Here is a 25,020-nt window from a genome sequence, read left to right as displayed (position 1 = left end):
ATCCCTTCCCTAGCCTGTGCATTCAGCTCAGCTCAGTTGGCAGCATAGGCACCTACCACAAAGGTGATCTGGAAAAGGTGTTTACTGGGCTCCTTTGGAAAGGCTCCTATCCAGCTTAAACTTTCACTGAAAGGGCTTTTTGTCACAAAGAGCCTCCCAGCACAGAGTGCCACCTTGCCTGCAGTGCAGAGAACAGCCCTGTTGTTTTCCATGGAATATTAGCTCTGAAGAAAGGCAATGTCAAGCCATGGTGCTAATAATGCAGTTGCACAATTTACATATGCAACTGCTACAACTGTGTGCGCAAATTACATGTCCAAATAGCCAAAAGAAAAGTAAGAGTATTTGTCTTCATGGAATTAGCCAAGATTTCACCGCACTGAGCAACAGTTACTCCCACTAAATGCCTAGTTACTAAACAAGGGCCTTTTTCTTTATTCAGGAATGTCCATGCAAGCCTCCCAGCAGCATTGGCAAATGCTCTATGGAACAGAGGATGAAGCAGCTTGGCTCTACCCACATAATGGGTTAGACAGACACACCAGCCTTCACCCAAGGGTATGGACTAGATAGGGCCTAATAGGACTGGCACATCTAACATCTGATATGGCACAAAAGGACACAGGGAGGGCTATGCATGTGTATGCTGGAACGCACTGCTCCACAAATCCCTCAGGGTCTGCTTCCCCCTTGCAGTCTAGAGCCAAGCAAGTGATACTTAATCTGAAGGGAGAGTTTTGGCATGCAGGACACAGGGACACTTTTGCCTTCCAGGGATTTCAGCAGTCACATTCCTGAACTGCTGACAGCTTGGCATGTCTAAGAACAACACAAAATGCTTTTTGTTAGTCCAGTTAGCAGGCTTCAGGAAGAGGCCTCAGGTGCTGCTCTTTCCTGGCAGACACTGGATGCAAAGAGAGGAGAAGATCTCAAATCACAGCAATGCATGTGACCTGGTTACCCCAGAACAGGGACTGCTGAGGCAGGGAGCAGCTGAGCTTTATGGAACCCATAATGGGATGCAAGAAGCTGGGAAACATTCTGTTCCCCAGGGCATGTGAGGCAGCCACACAGTCAGCAAGTTTCATGGTAAGCCTAGCAAGAGCAGAAGGGCTTCTTAAAGGGACAGACAGTTAGAGGGGACACATACAGTGGCCCATGAAACTAAAGGCTAAGTGGTGTTCGGCGATTTAAAAAACCACATGGAAGATGGACAGTGCACAGCAAGACAGTTCAGTTTGTTACTATCAGGAGACAGAGAAAAGATCTTGGGTAGGCCGGGGTATATACAAGTTCAGGCCCAAATTTGCAAGAGTTTAATCAGAAGATGCTCAGAATAAGTGACATGGACCCATTAGCCAGCGTAAGGGCTTTGTGTACATGTAATTGTGATGGTGATGACTCAGTGCTGGAATGAGGACAGCTGTGGGCCAGCAATGAGATACAGCAGAACTGCAAAGGAAGCTGAAGGAGTGGAGATAACCAAGGGCAGAATTCAGAAGCACTGGAGGAACTGTGCGCTTTGGATGCACAGACCTGGACTGGCAGAGCACAAGAGCTCTGGTTTGAGGGCAAGGGCTAAAGCTGAAGAGAAGGAAAGGTCAACAATGACACCCACCAGGGCCGCAAGAAGCCATCAATCATCACATATTTTTGCTGAGCTAGCCCTGGTGCGTGCTCAGGCAGCTGCCAGGGAGACACGGATTTACAAACTCCTTGGAATTATTGACAGATGACAGCCCATCACTAGGAACTCGCCAACCCCCACAGTGCTCTCTGCCTGCTCCATTGAGACAGCAAAGTGTGACAAGCGAGCCTTCAAGGCAGCACCATTCCCTAGGCAAGGAAGACTTTCAGATCAAGGAGAGAAATACTTCAGAAAGAGCTTAGTTGCTTTGACATTTGAGACTGTTGGCAGTCAGAACTGAGTTGATCTCTACCTGCCACCCTCTTCTCTGAAGCTCCTTGTAACCCAAGAGCGTGTATGATGTCCACAGTAGCCCACACTACTGATATTCCCCACTAAGGGTGCCAGGTGGACACCAGCTGCCTTGATCATCTCCTAGCACCTGGAAATATGAGGCCATAGGGCTTTTAATTAAAGTCACAGTCAATACAGCAATATTAAAGCCTATGACATTTAGGGTGAACAGAATTAAGCTCCCATTTCTACCTATCCCTTTTAGCCAGAGCTGGGTACTGCTCCACTTTGCTGGGTTAGAAGGCCCATTCTAACTCCAGGCTGTTGGTTTGTTCCATTCCCTAGACAGAGAAATCAATAGCCATTCCACTTAACACATGATTTCACATGCAGGTTTAAATGGCAGCATTTATCAACTGAGCTTCTGCTGCCAGGCTCCTATTAACTAGTCATTTACTGCCAGAGAGCTGGGGCCTTTTGCTTTTGGCTACCCTGGGAGAGGAACCTTTTGAAAGGATCTGACATTTGCCTCTGACTCTGGGAATGCTGAAGGGGAGAGCAACGCAGCACAGAAGTCCCTCTGATTTCATTATCAGCATGTGAATAGGACACCCTTTCCCCATTTTGTTTCAGACCTGCTGCCCTGCCCTGTTGGTTTTGGCTAAGAGGGACCCATGCAATGCAAGGAGACTGTACTCTGCCTACTCTGTATCAGTGCTGTAGGCATCCTCGGTGTCTTCCTTTAGCTTTCCCTTACCCTCTCAACCCCATCTCAATCCAGTCTCTGCTTGGAGTACATACTTTAATTTAAACCAAATTTATTTTTGGTTCATCTTATATTTGTTTTCGGCTAACCCCAAGCTATGACACTCTTGAAATAACATGAGACTGTCCACCCAGGGCTGGGCACTGGGTTAACTAGATCAGTTTAAAGGGTAACGTTTTTGCTTTGAAAGACTTAATATTTCCTTTTTACACATCATCACCGCAGAACATTTATTAGTTTGCCAACTTCAGGCAGTCTTTCTCAGCACCTGTGCAAATCAAGGGCTGATTATCTGCTCCTATGAATTCTGCTTACACTAGGGAGGGAACAGAGAGGTGGTGGTCACCCATGTTAGTCTCAATCCTCCTAGTTAGTTAATGTCTAATGCCGTGTCCTCTGCCTGGAGAGGGAATCTTTAACTTCTGCCCCAGTATGTCCTTGGAACAGAAATGCTAGGAAAAGAACCCCTTTCACAGAATGAAGTGCAACCTTTGCTCACTATGGAGCACATCATCTCAGATACGGCTGCAGAAAGGAGGACATTTGCTGCCCAAGGCCTCAGGGTGAGAAATTGCAATTCTCCACGCTGTTTCAGTCATCAGCAATAAAGTCTATTTAGCCAGGTTCTTATTTTCTTCCTTTTTATGGCTGTCAAATGAAAACTCTCTACACTCTCCCTGGAAATTTCCGTTGGCTTTGTTAAGTGGAGAGCTGGTCACAGGCAGGCTGTTCATTCAGCAAGGGGGGTTTCCTCCATGCTTCCCACCAGGCTCATGTTATTTATGTACTTGGAAAAGTTCAGAGCTTAATACTGTGCCAAGAACAAAACAAGGACTGGCAGTGGAGGTGTCAGAAACCACAGAAATGACTTAAGTAGCACTGCCTATCTGAGATTATTACCTAATAAAACAAGTGACCTATGGGCAGAAAAGAAACTGCTGCTCCATTTTAACAGGAATGGATGGCAAAATTGGTCTGGCCTCTGGAGGAAACCAAACACCTGACAAAGGCATAGAGGCTTAAAGAACATTTAACTTAGGAGCTAATTCAGCACAAGTCTAACATCAAATATCTTAGTGAGAACTCACAGCAGGCACAATCATAGAAGGAACTCAGCAGAGAGCCTGGGACAACAATGTCAAAGCTTTGCCAGGTGCAAAGCCTAACAGGTGATGGCAAGAAGTTATGAAGAGGCCTTCACCTTGCTGTGTTGAGCAAGACCTACAAGGAGCTGCATCTGAAACAGCTGAGCCCATGGGATGTGTAGATGGTTTATTTCAATTTACACCATCCCAAACACGTTAGAGTGATATATTCAAGCAACTGAAACCCTAATACATGGAGCATAAAAAAACATCAACTCAGACAAAGACACTGGGTTTGTTTCTCATGCAGGGCTACTCACATCACTTCCTAAGATGCCAAAGTAGGGTGCAGCCATACAGGGCAGAGTTTTGAGAGACATTCTGTAAGTCACATACTGCAGAAAAATATCCAATCTTTAAAGCCAGGTTTACAAACTGACCTTCCATTCAACCAGCACTATCATGGTAGTTCACTGTTTAGATTTTTGGGTAGTTCAGAAAAGGGTTTGCATTTTCCATGACAAAAAATGCCACAGGTTTTTAAGAAAATACCAACATTCCTCCACTGTTCCCATTGGGAGGGGAAGTGGAGGGTGAGGGAACAAGCATCCGGTGAAACCACACCAAGGAATCAGGTTTTCATTCTTTCCAAATAAGGATTCTGCTCCACAGCTTACCCAGACAAAGCTACCCCAGCTCCCAGCTGTGCTCACTCTCCACAGGCAGCTTTTACAGCATGCCTAAGAGGATGGGAAAGTCACGTCGTTTCAGTATAGTCATCGCACCCGTGAATAGCTGGGCAACAGAATCTTAAGCACAATAAGAGTTCTCATCAACTGCTTGAAAGCAAAATGCTGGTGCCTTTATTTCACTAATACTAAAGTTCCCACAGAGAGATGGACCACATACAGTTAAGAGAGAGACACAGGTCTCCAGGGGGAAGCTGGCTATGATTCAGGTGTGTAGAAGAATGCAACTAGGATTCCCAGTGCAGTAAGTGGCTCAACACAAGCTTTAGGGAAGATGACAACTCAAATTTGGTACATTATTTTGGGACAACTAACCCAGTAGCAGCTCATTCACAACTATGCAAGCTAAGAAGATACATGGGCCTGACATGCGCTCTGAATGCCATTCATGTGACTTGATCAAGATTAGCATTATAGTATAAAACTGGAAATGTGGATGGATAATGTAATTTTTCTGTCTCACATCATCATGATGTTACAGGCCTCCAAAACTATCCAATCCAGGCTACTGCTGCCCATGGATAGGAATTGGGCATGGAGAATCAAGTCCTCTGCATCTGATACGCTCGTCGTTTTCTCTGTCTGGGCAATATTAAATTACCCTTCTTCAGCTAGAGCAACATGTACATGAAGCCAGCCTACTACAAGTATCTTGTTAGAAAGACAGACAAAGTATACTAATATGTGGGGAAAAGAAAATGCCCAAATGGTAAAATGCTTTCAAATAAGACAAAAGATTATGCTGACTACAACCCAAGTGATTTACCGGCCCCAACATCTTTCTGTAGCTTTGCTCTTCAACATGCAATGTGGAACAGGTGGGAAGATGCAGAGAAGATGTGCTAGCAGGAAGCGAACAGCAAAAGTAGGGATGCACCGATAAAGATTTTTGGGGCCGATACCAATGGCAGATTATTGACCAGCCACATAGGCCGATACCGATCTGATTGCCAATATGCAGCCTGGCAGCTTGGAGAGCAGCATCACAGCTGGTAAGTCTGTTGGGGGGAAAGGGCATGGGGGAGCAGACCAAGACCCCCCCCCATGGTGAGGGAGGGAGTGGGTCTGGGGCAGGTGCTGCCCAGCCGGGGTGAGGTGGGGCACAGGATGGAGCCGCAATTCATTCAGGCAGGGTGCAGGGGGTGAGGGGGCAGTTCCTGCCACTGTGCCCACCTCTGTGGGAGGTATGGGGTGCACATGCCCACTGGATTTGTGTCCAGGGCAGAGGACGACTGTTGATGCGCACTCAGGGCTGGGGCTGCGCCTGCTTCTTCCTGGTGGCTGTGCTTGGGTTGGGCGGGAGGTGGGCACCAGCAGTGCTGTGAAGAGTGGCTACGGAGAGGGGCGGGGCTAGAGCAGAGGCGGGCAATTATTTCGGGCAGAGGGCCACTTACCGAGTTTTGGCAAACCATCGAGGGCCGCATAACAGGCAGCCAGGGGCAGATAAATGTTAATTTTCTAAATTTTTTAGGAGCCCTGCAGGCCAGATAGAATGGTTTGGTGGGCTGCATCTGGCCTGTGGGCCGCATTTTGCCCACCCCTGGGCTAGAGCCACCCCACAAATAAGCTATGGCAGCCTCGATCTGTCCTCTCCCACGCCCCTTTCTCCCCACAGGTTTACCAGCTGGACACTGCTCTCCAAGCTTCTGGGCTGCATTTCTGGCTGCATGCATGCTGCAGCATGCACGTGGCATTTATTGACTATGTTACCAGCCAAAAAAAGCTGATTGCCAATAATGTCAATTTTCCTTTTATCAGTGCCAATATGATATGGACTGATGCATCGGTACACCTCTAGGCAAAAGGAATTAGTCTTAGTGCCCCCTGAGGTGAAGAAACTAAAATTAAGAACCAGGGTTTTGTTTCTTTCTTTCTTTTTTTTCCTCTTATAAGAGTTCTCAAACAGAAGTTGCAAATGGAGACAAGGCAACAGTATGGCGACATCAAGAGAAGGGGAAGCTAGTTCAGCCTGTAATAATGCCAGCAAGGCCATCTTGGGGCTTGATGAGGAGTACTGTAGTAGAGTGAACGGCCTGTGCGTATCGTGAGGGACAGAATAAACACAATCAGGCCTTCTACACCAAGAAGGGGCAGAAGAGTCTCTTTCATATGAAAGGCCTCAGTGGTCTTACTATCTTCTCTTGTCTAAACTGCAGCAACCCTCTTTTCAGCAAAGGCTGGGCACAGCTCACTCCACAGCCTTTCTACGCTACTCTGAGCATTAGATTAGAGTTAATATCTCAGACCTTGCTTGTTCCTGATGTTAGTTAGGTTCCTGTGTTGCAACCGTCAACGCTAGACTGCCAGCCACTCCCATACACAATAGGGAGTGGCACTTGAAGGCCATAATTAAATGCAAACAGTTAGAATTAGCACAAAACTAAAACTGGAGAAGCGAGGCAGTCAAGACTTGAAATTCTAAAATTAAGGTCTGTCACCATAATATTGGTGGGACCTATTGTATATCACATCTTGTCTGCAGGAGGAGAAGAGAGAGCAAGATTCATGTTTACATGCAACAGAGTATACCACCCACACAACAGGACAGAGTAACTGACAGAAGTAGCCCTAACTTTGGAAATGTCCTTGATTTTTACTAGCCTGCATATTCCTCAGCCTTAACAACACACTGACACTCAGAGGTTTTCTTCATTTAATTCTCTCCAATCTGTTCCTGGACCTAGTATGGAACTGATGTAGCAGCTGAGTTCCTAAGATTCACTGCCAAGTTCTTTGCATTGGAGCTACCCAGAATGTAAAGTTTGTGAGTTCCTTGAACTATTTGGTTTAAGGCCACCTGAAACTAGGCTTAATAAATTGTATACATTGTTTAGACTATAATCAGCTGCTTAAGGTGATCATGGACTCTGGCTAACACCACTCATGCTACTTCAATCCCTTAGAATAGCTTAATAAGCGGTTTATATGTCCGTTCAGATCTTTTAGTGGCTTAAACTACTTAAGGTGTCTTAAATCTTTTGGGTCATTCAAGCTGCTTAAGCCCTCTAAGAGCTTAACCATCTTAAACTGCAATAAACCTTTACATCAAAATAAACTGTTTAATCTTCTTTCAACTATTAAACTGTTTGGCCTTAGCTAATGCTTAAATCGATTCAAAGTTAGAAACTTCAAGGTAGGCTCATTTTGAAGATCCCATGTATATCAAACTTTGGTAGATCAAACTAAACTGAAGGAAATTGGTTTAAAACGGGTGAAAGTTGCTTCTAAAGTTAACATTTAAGGCTAGCAAGCACAGCAAATGCTTTTGGATAGACCATTCTGATGAAAACACATGAATCTGCCAATCTTAAATACATGTAAGCTACATAATCAAATTCTTGGCTTGGTTTAAGTCTCAATGAGATCCACAAGCCAAACCAAGCTTGATATTTCTCAACTCTGTCACACTGAAATTAGCCAAGCACAAAGCTTCAAACTGGAACATGGGGGGGAGGAAGCATACATTTTTCATGTCCCCGCAATTGGAAACAAAATGTTATACCAGTCACTCAAATTTTCCAGGAAAAGTCAATATTTGGGCCAAGAATAAGCATGGAATATTTCAACCTACAAGTTATGATCAACCAAAAATCAAGAGCAGACAGAAGGGAAGCAGGAACTTAATCTGTAGATGCTGCATAAGCTCTCTACACCTTTTTTCACTGGAATGTATCAAAGCGGCAGTCAACATATTTCCACAATGGACTACCTCAAAAAAAATGAGAGGAAAAAAACCCTCTACTGCAAAAGGCTAAGGAGAAAGCAACCAAGCAACGACAGATTAGTTAAGACCCGTAGAAGGAGGGTGAAGGCTTCAAGAAAGCAGGATGTGTTAACACTGCCAAAGAGGGACAAGGAACTTTCTAAAAATATCAAGGTGGGAGGGAGAGGGAAGAAAACCAAAGAGAAAGGCCCATTCATCCAAAAAGAAAGGGATGAAACTAAAGATGACTCAAAGAGCCAAAATCCTGAACATCTTTCTGAAATCTGCATTTAAAAAAGAAAATTCAAGAGAAGTTTAGACAATCAAGAAAAAGGAAAAATGTATAAGCGAGAGTGAGACAGAGATAGACAGACGAAACACACTTGGGTAAAGGAGGGAGTTGTACAACATATACTCCAGGATAGTAAAAATTAAGCAAATGAGCTTCTTTTGATAAGTTGCCTAAAACTGGAGAGGTATCCAAACAGCAGAGAAAAGCAATCTTTAGACAGGGAAGTCAGATTTAATGTGGCAATTATGGTCTCTCCTATGTCTAAGCCCAGAAAATAATATAACAAAGGCAGGAAAATAAATTTTTCTGAAAATGACTGAAAACATAAACAACAAATATGGATGTCTGAGAAAGGTGTCAAAGTTTTCTGCCAGATAAGCTCTGTTGACCTTCTGAATAACATTACAAAATTAGTAGAGCTGTCAATTAATCGCAGTTAACTTATGCGATTAATGCAAAAACAAATTAACATGTTAATTTTTTTAATCGCATACATCATTTTGATCACTGGAGCGAACCAGCTGGAACCTGCGTGCACAGCCTCAACCCTAGCCTGGCCTGCGCCTGCTTCACCTGCCCACACTGAGCAGTGGTAGCAGCGGCCAGGCAGAAGCTGCTATTGGACACTAGGGAAAAGCAGCCCCACCCCTCACCGCTGCTGTGGCCTTCTTGCTGCAGCCACACAGAGCCTGTACCCAGGCTGCCCTGTGGCTCCTCTCTGCTGCCGGCACTGCCGCCTTTGGGCTGCCCAGTGGGGCAGCGGTGGCAGTGCAGAGGAGCTACAGGACAGCCTGGGTGCGAGCTCCAGGCAGCTGCAGCAAGAAGGGTTCGGCAGCAGTGAGGGAGAGGGGCTGCTTTTCCTCCACATTGAGCAGCAGCTTCTGACTGGCGGCTGCCACTGCTCAGCATGGGCATGTGAGTCTGGAGCCGGCCAGGGTTCGGCTGTTCACACAGGTTCTGGCTGGTCCACTCCAGCTGGGGCGAGTCAGGAGCGGACACGGAGTGAGCTGGGGTTGGGGCTGGGGCTGCGCTCTACTGGTGATGATAGAGAGGAGCTACAGGGCACACAGGCTCCAGGCTGTTGGGGGGAGGGGTGTGTGCTGACTATGGTGCAACTAACTGTGCAATTAAATTTGTGATTAATTGCAACTATTTTTTTAAATCTCATATTTAATTGCGATTACATTTTTTAATAGTTTGTCGCCCATTAGTCAATGAAGAGGAAGATGCAATGCATCTGGATTTTTACTTAAGTGTTTGATCACAAGAATATGCTTCTCAAAATAAATTCCCACCAGCTTAGGTAGGAACACTGCAACATAGACTGACAGTGAACTATGGAACTGAAACACTGAAGGTTACTGCAAGGTCCAAAGGTATTTACATGATATGGCAAGGAGACTAGGCTGCACAAATACCCATATACTTCCTCATCAAGACCCTGAGATCCAAATTGAGTGGTGTAGCAAAGGACAACTAGTATCAGACCAGCTAGTAGTCTGGCATGTCCTGAAGGACAGAAGGAAAATTAAATCCATTAACACACATTGAGCTGGAGGTTTAACTGGGTCTCAACACAAACATGCAATATTAACAAATGTGCTAAGCTGTGTTGTGTGTTTGAGACAACAGTGTGCCCTTGTTGCAAAGAAGGCCAATGGCATACTCAGCTGTGTTAGTAGGAGTGATGTCAGCAGATGGAGGGAAGTGATTATTCCCCACTATTCAGCACTGGTGAGGACACATTTGGAGTACTGCGTCTAGTTTTTGGCCTCCCGCTACAGAAAGGATGTAGACAAACTGGAGAGTCCAACAGAGGGCAACAAAAATGGTTAGGTGGTTGGGGCATATGGCTTATGAGCAGGGATCCGGATTTTCTGTATCCTGTGGAAAAACAAAGATTTTCTCCTTTAAGGGAGAAAATCAAAGCTTTTTCTACCCAGCAAACCACAGGTTTCCCCTTGTAGGTTGGCAGAGTTCCAGCTTGCAAGGAGCTGCTTGGGGCTGGGAGAAGCAGGAGGAGGGAGTGAAGTACATCAGCAGGGCTGGGGGGAGGCGGGAGCTGTGGGTCAGGAGTGAGAGGTATCAGCAGGGGGAAGCAGAGGAGGGGGCTGTGAGTGAGGGGCCCTGGCATGGGCAGGGCACCAACATATCAGGGATGCTCAGTGCCACAAAGCAAAAGGGGGCGGGGGAGAATGGGAGGGATGACAAGTGCAGCTGGATCTACATCCGGGTGAGCGAAGGGGGCAGGAGGGGCTCTGATTTTCCATGATTAAAAAAACCCAAAATCAAATGGGTAATAGGTATTTAGAATTTACTTTATTATAATAATTAAGGCACTGGTAGGCTTTCAAAATGCGTTAAAATTGTAAATATATCAATAAACCATTGTGTTCAACTGAAACAGACAGATAGAGAGATTTCATTTTAATTGCAGAAAATGCAGATTTTGGGGGTTTATCAGAGAATTGTGGTGTGTTTCGTTTTGTTTTTTTTTTGTTAACAGAGAAAACCAAGATCCCCAATTATGAGGAGAGGCTGAGAGAACTGGGCTTATTTTATCTGGAGAAGACTGAGGGGGGATTTAGTAACATCCTTCAACTACCTGAAGGGGGGCTTGAAAGAAGATGGAGCTGCTAGACTGTTCTCAGTGGTTGCAGATGACAGAACAAGGAGCAATGATCCCAAGTTGCAGCAAAGAAAGTTTAGGTTAGGTATCAGGAAAAATTCTCTCACTAGAAAGGTAGAAAAAGCACTGGAACAGTGCAAAAGACAAGGAACAAGACAAGGACAAGAGACAAGGAACAAGAGCAAAAGCTGAGTCAGCATTAGAACTAGCCACAAGCACAAGCAATATCAAGTGAAGAAGAGGGAGCAGCAACTTTAAAGTGGTTATAAAGCAAATGCAAGGCTGAGAGCTTGCCTACACGGAAAGTTAGGATGCAATGAGTTAGGAAAAGAATTTTCTTTGTATTAGCTACTCTGAACCAGCTCCCCCTGCACACATTCTTCTCTGGGGTTTCAATGAAGTAGAGGAAGCCACTCTCCCACTCAGTGTACCCAATGATCTCTCCCTCATTGGTAACCCTGTTACTAGGAGAAAATAAGGTCTCCTTCTTATTCGAAAGGATAAGAATCCAGACAGAATCTTGATATCATCTGCCTTGCCACAATGATGTTGGCTTTTGTGTCAACCTGCATAACAATCAAACTATATTTTTGTGGTTGATATTCATGTGTTTCTCATGGCACAAACTGTGGACACACATATCACCAATAGTTTTAGTACAGTTCAGGAATTCCGGCTTTTAAACCCAGCTGTTATATCAGGCATTTTAGCTATGCCCAGCACCAGTAAATAGATTATAACCAATCAACTTAGGACCTACACATTCAAGTTAAAACTGTATAGAAACTAGCTATAGAATTGTTACATATTTTCAAGCACCAGCTTTGTAGTTAGTTGGCTCTTTTTATAGCTGGATAGTAATTTTTATGGTGTGATAATTACTTTGCACATGTAGCTGGTCTAAATTTATTGTGCAATTAACCAGTTAATTGTGCAATATTTACTTCTCACTTGTGGCCAGTCTTACTTCACAGGTATGGCCAGTCTAAATTTACTTTGCAATTAAACAGTTCATTGCATAATATATGTAATGTGTAGCAGGGGCCTTAACCTACAGCACAAGAGTTTCTACTGTTAAACTGCCAACATCAACCTGGTCAACCACAGACCCCGAAATGCAGAACTGGAAGGAACGTTCCAAGTTTACTGAATCTAGTCACCTGCTGTGACTCAATCAACCAAACTCCACCACAAACTAGTAAGATCTTTTAGCACCACTACTCCAGCTGGAAGGCTGTAGTAGAACCCTGCTCTTCAGATGCTGAACAGCATCTTTTAGTTTCCAGCCTAAATTGATTTGTGGCCAGTTTATATCCATTTGTTCTTGGGCCATTCTTATCATTTAGCGTAAATATTTTTCCTCCATGGTGGGGGATACATTATGCCCAGTGTATTTGTAGAGAGTAATCATGCCTTCTGCCAGTTTTCCTTTTGCTAGACTAAACAAGCAAAGCTCATTTCATCTCATGTGAGACTGGATGTACAGTTCCTACTTCTGTTCCAGTTCAAGTCACTGGCGATACATAGGGGGTGCACATGTGTGCATGTGCACCCCCCGAGATTGGCCATGCACCCCCTTGGAAACACCAGCTGCAAAACTGGAAGTGCTGGCGAAAGTGCACTTCTGGTTTCGCCAGTGGTGAATTTGGGCTCAGCGATTGGCCACTGGGGGATCCTCCCTGGTCAGTGATCTGGTGCCCCGCCCTCCCAGACTCTGCACCAGTTGCCCATCTTTCTTGAAACATAAGTGACAAGAGCAGTGGACAGTATTCCAGAGGAAGTTTTGTTACCGTCTTATACAATGGCATTACTGCTCCCTCATCTGCACTGGAAATCTCTCTACCCACTCATCCTAGCTGTCATCATTGCCTTTATTCCCTCCAAAGCCTAAAAGTACACTGGTGGCTGATATTATTCTGTGACCAATTAATTCCCCCAGATCTTTTTCCTCCTGTCATTTCCAACTGATGAGCTCCCAGCTTACTGCAGAGATTCTTATTAGTCCTTAAATGCATGTCCTTGCATTTTATTCTACTAAATTTCATCCAATGTCAACTATTGCAGGTCATCCAATCTTCCTGGACAACACAGCAATCCTCTTCCATATTGACACTGTCTTCCAACTTTGGGAGGCAAAAGCAAATTTGCCTTCCAAAACAAACAGCAAATTTCATTAGTGAAAGGTCTTTAGTGAAAATATTAAAGGCACCGATCCTAAAAATGATTCTTAAGAAACTTTACTAGTAATGTTACTCTAGCCCCAATACCACCTATCAACAAAAACTGTTGTCATCTCTTCTTTAACTAGTTACCTTACTGTTCAACTTATCCCTATTCTTTTCCACTTTAAGTCATTTTTGTGGTGGTAAAATTTTTACTGAAATCCAGATAGGCGAGATCTACTGAATTTTCCTTGTCTAGAAAATCAGGTTTGTTATCAAAGAGACCTTTTGGCTTAGCCTGGCACAATACATCTTTGGTAAACGTATATTGCATTTGGTCCTATTTTCCACTTACCTCCACATTTTTAATTATTCATTCCCTCAAACTTTGTTCTAACGTCTTGTATGCTATTGAGGTCAGACTAACAAAAGCCAATAGTTGCTCATATCACCCTCCCACCTCCTTAAATATAGATCTTACATTTGTTATTCTCCAATTATATGGAACTTGATAGATTCATTAAGATGTCTTGTTATCAAACCTTCATTCCTGCCTCCCACAACGTTCTCATTGACAAGCTAAGGGCATGAAGACTAAATGAAAATGCTGTATGGTAGATATATAACCAGTTAGATCACTGCACTCAACAAGCAGTCATTAATGGTTCAAAGTCTAATTTGGAGGAAGTATCAAGTGGAGCTGCCCAGGGGTCTGGTATTTTTTAGTGTCTTCATTAATTCTTTGGATGATGGGATTGGGTGCACACTTAGCAAAGTTGGAGATGACACTAAGTTGGGTGGAGTTTAGACACTCTGGAAGGCAGGACTAGGATCCATAATTACCTGGACAGCCTGGAAAAATGGTCTGCAATCTATCAGGTGAGATTCAACAAGGATAAGTGTGAAGTCATGCACTTGGAACAGAATAACTGCATGAACAAATGCAGACTCAGGAGTGACTGGCTGGGCTGCAATACTGCAGAAAAGGACCTGGGGGTTACAGTAGACCATAAGAGGAATATAAGTCAGCAGTGTGTTCTTGTTGTAAAAAAGCCAACAGCATACTGAGTTAGACAACACAGCAATCCTCTTCCATATTGACACTGTCTTCCAACTTTGGGAGGCAAAAGCAAATTTGCCTTCCAAAACAAACAGCAAATTTCATTAGTGAAAGGTCTTTAGTGAAAATATTAAAGGCACCGATCCTAAAAATGATTCTTAAGAAACTTTACTAGTAATGTTACTCTAGCCCCAATACCACCTATCAACAAAAACTGTTGTCATCTCTTCTTTAACTAGTTACCTTACTGTTCAACTTATCCCTATTCTTTTCCACTTTAAGTCATTTTTGTGGTGGTAAAATTTTTACTGAAATCCAGATAGGCGAGATCTACTGAATTTTCCTTGTCTAGAAAATCAGGTTTGTTATCAAAGAGACCTTTTGGCTTAGCCTGGCACAATACATCTTTGGTAAACGTATATTGCATTTGGTCCTATTTTCCACTTACCTCCACATTTTTAATTATTCATTCCCTCAAACTTTGTTCTAACGTCTTGTATGCTATTGAGGTCAGACTAACAAAAGCCAATAGTTGCTCATATCACCCTCCCACCTCCTTAAATATAGATCTTACATTTGTTATTCTCCAATTATATGGAACTTGATAGATTCATTAAGATGTCTTGTTATCAAACCTTCATTCCTGCCTCCCACAACGTTCTCATTGACAAGCTAAGGGCATGAAGACTAAATGAAAATGCTGTATGGTAGATATATAACCAGTTAGATCACTGCACTCAACAAGCAGTCATTAATGGTTCAAAGTCTAATTTGGAGGAAGTATCAAGTGGAGCTGCCCAGGGGTCTGGTATTTTTTAGTGTCTTCATTAATTCTTTGGATGATGGGATTGGGTGCACACTTAGCAAAGTTGGAGATGACACTAAGTTGGGTGGAGTTTAGACACTCTGGAAGGCAGGACTAGGATCCATAATTACCTGGACAGCCTGGAAAAATGGTCTGCAATCTATCAGGTGAGATTCAACAAGGATAAGTGTGAAGTCATGCACTTGGAACAGAATAACTGCATGAACAAATGCAGACTCAGGAGTGACTGGCTGGGCTGCAATACTGCAGAAAAGGACCTGGGGGTTACAGTAGACCATAAGAGGAATATAAGTCAGCAGTGTGTTCTTGTTGTAAAAAAGCCAACAGCATACTGAGTTATATTAACAGGACTGTCACTTGCAAATCAAGAGAAGCATATCCTCCACTCTGTTCAGCCCTGGTGAGACCTCACCTGGGAGTAATGTGTCTAGTTTTAGGCCCTACACTTCAAGAAGGATGTGAACAGATTGAAAAGAATCCAATGCAGCGTGACAAAAGTGACTGGCCTGAGAAGCAAGACTTATGAAGAAAGGCTGAAAAACTAAGGTTATTTAGTCTGAGGAAAAGAAGACTGTGGGGGAATTTCAAATACCTGAAGGGTGATTACAAAGAGGAAGGATGGAGATTGTTTTTTCTCTGTGGCTATAGGAAACTGTCCTAGGAGCACTGGCCTCAAGCTGTAGCAGAAGAAATTTATGTTGGAAATTAGGAGGAATCTTCTGACTAAGGGTAGTTAAGCATCAGAACAGGCTACTTAAAAGAAATTGTGGAATCTCCACCCTTGGAAATTTTCAAGATTTTTTTGGACAGGCACTTGGCTGGAATGGTTTAGTCAAAAAAGATCCTAGCTTGCACAGGGGGTTGGACTAGATGACGTCATGCAGTCCTTTTCAGTTCTACTTCCCTATGAACCCATTATTCATGGGCCAGGTTTTCAGAATTCTAGAGTGCGAGTCATCTAGTCCCCTCCCCTAACATGAACACACTCAGCTTTGAGCTTTGTCTCCAAAAGGATATGGTAATTTCCATTTCCATACACTTATTTCCTTTAGCTGTCCTGCCTTTGTGCCCATGTTCAACATCAGCACTCTTACTAAAAACTATTAATTTAGTTATGGGTCATGTATTGGATTATCTTTAATCTCCACCCCATCTTAACTGCATAGTGCCCCAACTTTTCTTCCCTCATTCTGGGGTATTTTTTGTAGGGCTGAAGGTCCTTTTCTCCATTCCTTGGAAGCTCTATGCTTACTCTTAATATCCACTTAGGTCTGCATATTTTTCTCTTATATCCCAAGCAATCCCACACCTCCTCCACATCCAAGTCCTTAAAGTCAGCCCTTAACTAGTTATCTTAATTTCCACTCTTGATATAAAAACTGTTACAAATCTACTTCTATTTATCCTCCCTCTTAATTTCAACTGAATCAACTTGTAATCACTTGAGCAAAGGTTACTTTCTACAACTGCCTCTATTACAATGTCTTCATTACTTACCAAATCCAAGTCTAAAATAGCATCACCTCTTGTTGACTCAGGGACTATTTGGTGAAGAACCTGTTGGCAATCACACCAAGATCATCTGGGCCCCATCATTATTTGTTCTTGCATTTGCTCTTCAATATATATCTGGAGCGTTAATAAGTCGCCCACAATAATACAATTTCCAGTCATATTTATTTAACATTATACAGATCTCTTCCCGTCCAACCCTGAGGGTCAAGAGCCGACTCCAAGTACTACACAGTGGAGGCTCTTTTAATATCTTTCCCAAAAGTGATTCTGCTTTATCTACGCTACTCTCTCTCTATTTCCTTTCAGTCCATTACATTAACAACATACAATGCTGCCTTGCCACCTTTAGTTTATTCATTTTTCCTTCAGTACCTGTGGTCTGGTCAAGATTGTGATTATATCATGATCCTTTTACCTCTATAAACATGTGATGTAGCACCCTACCCTAGTAGTTCCAGCTCCTCTTTGTTGCCCAGATTATTTGCATTCATAAGCAAATCCCACTGACCACATCCAATTTCCCAGGTGGATTAAGAGTTGTCCTGCCACTAACCATTTTCTAATCATATTAGTTCTTCTCTTTACAGTGAATTATCCTATCCTCTAGCAGTCCTTTACCCCTTGCCATCTCCTTGTTTATCACATTTTCCTTTTTGTGTATTTTAAAACAAAGTGTGGAGATTATAAATACAAGAGTCCATTCCAAACTTCTCCCGCCAGATTATAAATACAAGAGTCCATTCCAAACTTCCCCCTCCTTTTCTTAGTTTAAAAATCTCCTAATCAGTTATGCCAATCAGTTTAAAGCAAACAGCACCTCAGGTATTCAAGTTCTTATGATAAGATGAAATCATATGTTAGCAGTTTGGGATAGCCAACTTCTACAGAGCAACAGCAGCTCACTTCTGTTCCGATACGGCACTGCTCATTTGCATGTCCCGGGGCTGAAAAGTCAAAGCAAGTTCCTCAAACAACTCTATTAAAAGTCTGCTTCATCATGCAAAAGTTCTGGGGCCACTGCTCCCCATCCCAGTCTAAATAATTTGACACCTCCACTGTATGCAAGATATTCAGTATCAGAAATATCCATCCATCTACAAAGACTCTTCAGCAACTGCAGCAAGCATCAGCTGTCTCCACTCTTTCTTGCTATTATTTAGCCTGCAAAAATCTCTGCTAATACCCCTGATTATCTTCTGTGGGCCAAAAAAAAAAAAAAAAATCACTGCCAAAATGCCACAGCATCTTCCACACCCTTTATCTGCACCTTGCTGCAATGACAGTGTGCCCACAAAAAGGAATGGTTCATTCACCTGTGTTGAAGCTGTATTTTGGAATTCACTGAAACTGAGCTGCAGATGCATGCAGAGCTGAAATCCTAGAGTTAAATGTGTTGGCGAACTAAGAACACTTCCACGCTGGCACTGGGGAAGGATAAATTATCTTGCAATACACCGTGCAACAACTCCTAAGGGGGCTCCAGTTAGTGAGGTACTCAGAACCCTGGGACATGCATGCAGCACCCAGAAATGTAACACCTATTCCCCAGCTACTAGGGAATGCTTCTAGAAGTTTGACATGCCTAGTAGCAAAGACATATCTAAGATGTCTGCAAACTCAGACAGATCTCCACAATACACTGGTTTTACGTGCGAAGTTCTCTCTGCAAGCATACAACTTACAGATTCTCTTAGATATGGTCTACATTAGAGAAATACAAATTAAAGTACTTCAGAATAACTTGCTAGTGTAGATACTATTTCAGATTAAAACCAACTCTGCTCACATTGTACAGTAATTAATATTTATTCTACTATAGCTGTTTAAAGTCAGTTTCCCTGAATAAACAAGGCCTTACAGAAGATGAGATTCTGGAGAAAAAGACAGCAGTTTGAAAGAGGTGCTTGATAAGCTGTATCACTATTATTAGTCCAAGTCTAATTCTGATTGCAGTTTTACCCTCTGGATCTACTAAAATAAGGACTATCACCATAGTGCAGATTTGCCCTAATTCAATAAGTTTGGCATTTCACAAGCATAACATGCTCAGTCTTGTGCAGAAGACATGGAAATCTATTTTCATGCCGTAGGATCTCCAAGCAGGTGTGTGGACTACAGGATTCCAGCTGCATATTCAGTAGCAATTTGGCATCTCAACTTGCAAAACATTACCACGAGCAGGGATTGGTGGCGGATCAGTAACAGGAAATCAGTAAAACATTGATATCAAGTGTTCCTGAAGTTCAAGAGAAACTACAATACTCCAGAAGAAACACAGATTAGATATTGGAAAGGGGCACCTCTCCACCTGAAGTATCATGCCAAAAGTCCCTTGAAGAATTGCTCATACTATAAAACATCACGTGGCCAGGATTCTCATCTTCTGTCATCACTTTTTCCTGTGCCATGTAAAAATTAGATTGTGTCTACTTGTTAATCTGTAAAGTATTGTGCATATTATGGTACTATAAATAATAAACAGAATTACCAGTGGTCTGTCCTGCTAGAACTACAACCATTTACCAGATTACTTTGACAGTCGTACCAAAAACATTCTGGGTAATATAACCTTATATTGGATTAGTCCATGTTCCATTAGTCCATGTTCCATATATGGAACTGAAATAATCTAGGAGGATTGTACAGCAAAGGGGAAGTAGGAAAGCAATGTGTAAGAAACCCTGTCTGTATGTAGTTTCAAGACAGAAACATGGTTATTCACTGTTAAAGATCAAATAAACTCCACAACTGTTCAAAAGAAAAGTCAGATTCCTCAGCTGCCAACCACACAACAGCAGTGGAAAGCCAGCTTGTGTCAGCTCCCCTAACAAGCAGAAAGACTGGAGGTCCCCCTCCCTCCCCCCCACTGTAGCTGTGCCACTTACTCTGGTCGGCAAATCACCAGGTCTCCCTTGTTGGTGCCATATGCCAAACCAAGACCTGGCTCAGGCAGCCAGCGAGCAGAATTTATGCTGACATGTCTTCTCTGGTCAGCAGGCATTGGGTACAGGACATTGAAGACTCTCTGAAAAAGACAACAGCAAAGTGTTATTTAAGAGGACAAAAAGTCAGGGGAGTCAAGGAGGCTCAAATGCTAAAATTGCCTGTGGCAGAACAGCTGAGAAGGGAGGTTAGTCACTTTACAGGCTGTTCCAAGAAATAAGTAACCTGCCAGCAAGTGTAAGCATCTGATAGAAACACACACATCCCATAAATATTTAACAGCATCGTACATAGATAGCTCCAAAGCAAGAAACGCACACTGCCATCAGAGCAGGCCAAACTTCACTCAGCTAGTGGGCTGCACAGCTGTGTGGTCCCTTCACTGACACTAATTAACCAAAAGTGCTGAGACTTGGTGATGTATTCACTTCAACACTGGACAACTGGGAATTCTCTGGCCCTTTATTAGCCCCAGTTTTCATTTTCATGCAGCCATCACTCAACTGCAGGAATTGGAGAATCAAGGAAATGTATGGGCTTTCATTGGCAGTAGCCCAAAACGTGATCTTACATGGTTTGTCCATTAAATAAATGGGAACTCCATGTGTCAACACAATAGGGGATCTGTCCTGTGTCCTTCAGAGCCTACAGGAATTCTCTCTCCCACAAAGACGCAGAGTTGGGAAAGAAATGCTGAGCCAACATGTTAATGTTATCCAGAACAGCGACCAGCACAGAGGTAAAACACATCTACAAATTCAGTTAGACTCCCAACTCAGCCCATGTCACCCAATTAACTTTGTTCCCTTGAGGAGACCCTAGAAGCCAGCGGAGCTTTAACACCATGGAGGACTTTACTTACCATAGCCCCGATCCAGTAAATCTGATTATTTTAGACTACAGGAACATTACATGATGAAGGCTGAGGGCACCAAGCAGCTCTGCCCTCCACTGTTACCTAAACTGCAACTAGTTTTACCTACAGAAGACCCCCCTACTCTTAAAAGGAACAACAGGTGCTCTGCAGTCTACAAACTCCTCTGCACTCTGCACCTTCTGCTGGCCAGGATTTTACAAGCTGATCCCATGCCATGTAGTCAGAAAATGTGATAAACTACAGAGAGGCTTAGGCTATAAAACAAGGGACCAGACAGTAGAAAAGAGGAGCAATGGTCTGGTTTGGCCACAGGCAGTATATTAGGGCAGCTACTCTGACACACTGGGCCATCAGTGCAGTTTGTGGTAGAAAGCTCTGAGCATCCAGGCTTTAGACAGAGTAGTTAGGGGCATTTTAATGCAGTCTATTCGTTAAATTGAGGTCTATGAAAGAAGACAGCTAAAACTCTGAACTGGAGTAACCACAAGTGACATGCTTATTAACTATATTTTCCTCTCAAGAAGTCTGGGGTCCAAACTACTGTAGGTCACAGGTCAAAAGACCAACAAAACAAAACCACCAACCCCCGAAAAACAACCCCCTACCCCCCCAAAAAATCTGTCCCCGTTAGAATATCTAGCAAATGGTAGCTCATCAAAAGGCTCCTAGCAAGTTAGGCCAAACTAGAGATCTTTGCTCAGAGAAAGTAACTGGTAGAGGATCATAGGATGGAACCCCAAGCATTGCAACAGTATGGGAGTGATACAGGTCAGTCCTGTGGGTTTGGAGCCATGAAACAGTAAGAGTGGAACCGATCTGGGATTGGGGAAGTGTGGCCCACTGGATAAGGCAATAAATTAAGACAACGTTCCTACCCCAACTCCACCACAGACCTACTACATGACCTTAGACATCACATCACCACACCTCAGCTCACCATCACATCACCTCTCTGTACCTCCAATTCTGCTCCTACCTTTGTCTGTTTTGTCTACTTGGATTGTAAAATCTTTAAGGCAGGAACACAATTAGTATGTGTTTCTACAATGCCTGGTACTAGGGCCCAATTTTAGCTACTGTAATTGGCACAGCTGTGCAACCACATTATTTCTGGCTATAGGCAACATTTTCAGGCTCTCCTTAAGAAAGTGTAACATTTAGAAAAGCTAGAGTCCTTTAGAATTTCTCTGTATGATGCAAGTCGGTCACCTGCTCTACTCTCAGCAATGCTCAGCAGTCATTAGTTTTCCAGGAAGACCAGCATCAGGGTGAAGGGAGCAGGGTGTTTTCCTAAGTAGTTTTCACCCATCCTCAGCTCATCCATCCCATTCTCTGCTGGTACTTAGCTAGTTAACAAAAATCAGATGCATGCTGGTAACACCTGTTGCTATGGAGATTAGGGTGCACACTGAGATGGGGAGTCTGGTTTTTAATGGGTGGGAGGAGGAGACAGGGGTTATAGAAGCAGGGAACATTCATTTGAAAAATAAGCTCTTGAAGTCAGACAGAAAAGTCACTGGGGTCTGGCACACACCTATTTTTCAGTCAGTCACAAGTGGGTAAGCAATTTCTCCCTGTTCCTCCTCTGCAAGGAAAGCTGCATCTCGCCCTTAAAAGCTGCAGTTGGTGGAACTGGTTTTTGGGCTGACTCCAACTCTTGTCAGAGGGATGGAGCCTATACTTCAGGGGCTGCACAGCATGTTCAGAGATGGGCCATGTGGAAGGCTGTGACTTGTTTGCTACAGTTTGTGTTTCACATTAAGGGGCACTCACTGGCAAGCCAAGGGAGCTTGCCCATCTCTGCCACTCTGTGAAAGTGCCCACCTGAAGGCAGATTGTCAAAGCAAGGCAGAATCTCTGATTCTTAAGGACAGGCACTTCATGCAATCCACTTCTTTATTCACGTCTAAAGAGCCTGTAGCTTCAAAGATCCTGTTTCCCCCAGCACTTCCCACTCCCACGCTAATGGGACAACGCCATACAGTGTTAAGGGGTGATGACATCCATGCGTGTGGTAATTAGTAGATAAAAGAGAGTGCAGCTGCACTGGCATAATCACGACTCGCAGCAGTATCCGGGCCCCAGCTAATCAGTCTGATGTAGTCATAGAGATGAGCTGCTTCAGCCGCATCCATTAGCAAGACCCCCTACTACCCCCTCCACAGGAAGAAGACTAGTCCCCTTTTACATGGGCAGGTGCCCTCTGCTAAGGAAGGGTCAGAAACCCACCAGGCATGCCAATTCTCCCCTAAATTAAGACCAGACCTTGTTCTTTCTGTTTGACTGTGACACTAACACTAACAATCTTCTGAAAAGTTAGTACTGCGACCAAATATGCCAATCTGAAAATACATGAAGGAGAAACCAACAGCCTTATAATACTGTGCATCCTTCAGCCTCGTGACAGATGCCTTTATATGTACCTATTTCCAGTAACAGGATTTGTAAGATGAGAAGTCCTTTAATGTCCACTCTAAGCAGGGGAACTACGGCTCCACCCGCACTCTCAAAGAAGTGTCCACATATTCCTTGCTTGGAAGGGTGAGAACCTCATGCAGCACAAACATTAGCATTGTTTTCAGCAGTAATGATATGTTTTCAATGTATTCCATTCACCAGTCACGAAGGGGCATCCTTTATTCCTACAACAAGCTCACCTGTTATGACTGGGTTACTGACTCAATGTTTAATGAACAGGGACACTAGTAAACCGCTTTATCTTGGTAAATGACTTGCTGCTCACTTCACATTTCACTTGTACTAAAATCAGTGCCTCAAGGATTTTATTCTTCCCAGCCAGAAAGGTTGGGAAATTTCAGGGAAACAAAAGTCTAGGACACTGCCCCAAAAAATAATACAAGTATCCCTCTGAAGACTCAAGCCCAACAGGCAACAGATATGAACTAAATCATTTCCCTCAACTGAAACTGGCCAAGAAAAGAGGCATGCTAATATCAATCAGAAAATGGCATTTCAGCAAAAACTAGACATTTTTTCTATTGAATGGCCATACTCAGCACCTCTCTACCCTACCACCCCAATTAGTTTATGCAGTGTGGCAGGCTCAACTTAGCCGTAGCTGCAGAAAAACTTGTGCTGTGGACAGGTCATCATATCCATGGGATTATTGTGCAAAACTGGGAACCCACAGAGAAAGATGGGGTCTCACTGAGTCCAAGAGAAAAAGTGATTTTCTCTAGAAAAAAATCCGGAAGTGTCTAAAGAGCTAGACTCTTACACCAACATATGAGAGAGGGGAAAGCAACCTTTGCTAGGCTGAGGATGATGCATATAGATGCTTCCATTTCATGTCCTTGTAACTGGATGGGGAGAGACTCAGTTGAGTCATTTGTAACCAGGCTTTTACTATTTCAGATAACTCTCAAAAGCTGCAATTACAAGCAACCGCTTAAAACCTTAGTGGAAGAGAGAGAGTAGTTGTATTTCATTTTTCATCAGCCAAGAAGTTGTGTGTATAAACATCACCTTAGAGCCACCTTTCTGGCCAATGAAGGAGCAGCATTCCACTTTGCAGAGTGATTTGTCCAGGATGCAAAGCCTTGAGAAAGGAGGGGAATAAACTGGGGGAGGAGTGAAGGGGGGGCAAAGAAAACAGAGAGAGAGAGAGAGAGAGAGAGAGAGAGAGAGAGAGAGAGAGAGAGAGAGAGAGAGAGAGAGAGAGAGAGAGAGAGAGAGAGAGAGAGAGAGAGAGAGAGAGAGAGAGAGAGAGAGAGAGAGAGAGAGAGAGAGAGAGAGAGAGAGAGAGAGAGAGAGAGAGAGAGAGAGAGAGAGAGAGAGAGAGAGAGAGAGAGAGAGAGAGAGAGAGAGAGAGAGAGAGAGAGAGAGAGAGAGAGAGAGAGAGAGAGAGAGAGAGAGAGAGAGAGAGAGAGAGAGAGAGAGAGAGAGAGAGAGAGAGAGAGAGAGAGAGAGAGAGAGAGAGAGAGAGAGAGAGAGAGAGAGAGAGAGAGAGAGAGAGAGAGAGAGAGAGAGAGAGAGAGAGAGAGAGAGAGAGAGAGAGAGAGAGAGAGAGAGAGAGAGAGAGAGAGAGAGAGAGAGAGAGAGAGAGAGAGAGAGAGAGAGAGAGAGAGAGAGAGAGAGAGAGAGAGAGAGAGAGAGAGAGAGAGAGAGAGAGAGAGAGAGAGAGAGAGAGAGAGAGAGAGAGAGAGACCAAATTTCTGCAATGATATGCACATATTATGCAGGAAGAGGGCAAAGGCCATCAAAACTCTGACATTGCTGTTCATCCTGCATCACAGCAGCTGTACCTGTCACATCAGCATTCAGGAATTAAACTAAATATTTGCTTATGCCAGAGACCTGGCAGACTGCAAATGTACCACGCCTGGGGATGTGTGGAGGAGGGACAGCAGCAGCTGTCCAGTCCGTTCTGCACTGGAGATCAGCAGCTGCAGAAGCAGGGACTGGGGCAGAGGCATCAGCATGTTCCTGACCAGCCTGGCACAGTGCAGAATGGCTTCAGGATGTATGGAGG

The 25,020-nt window shown here is 43.7% G+C and overlaps 1 protein-coding gene across 6 annotated transcripts in view; it reads right to left on the bottom strand.

The window, feature by feature from the left end:
• Positions 1–25,020, bottom strand: part of AMBRA1 (autophagy and beclin 1 regulator 1) — a 166,698-nt gene that overhangs the window by 17,878 nt on the left and 123,800 nt on the right. For 5 of the 6 annotated variants that reach the window (XM_006026919.2, XM_006026920.2, XM_025207972.1 and 2 more), the window contains one exon: positions 19,594–19,733. In XM_006026919.2, the coding sequence (XP_006026981.1) occupies positions 19,594–19,733 (140 nt within the window). Of the gene's footprint in view, positions 1–16,690; positions 16,751–19,593; positions 19,734–25,020 lie in introns of all 6 variants that reach the window. The other variant, XR_003094837.1, reaches the window with a different exon arrangement.

This window comes from Alligator sinensis, unplaced genomic scaffold (assembly GCF_000455745.1).
Source record: "Alligator sinensis unplaced genomic scaffold, ASM45574v1 scaffold592_1, whole genome shotgun sequence".
NCBI classification, from domain to species: Eukaryota; Metazoa; Chordata; order Crocodylia; family Alligatoridae; genus Alligator; species Alligator sinensis.
This window is presented reverse-complemented; position numbering and strand designations above follow the sequence as displayed.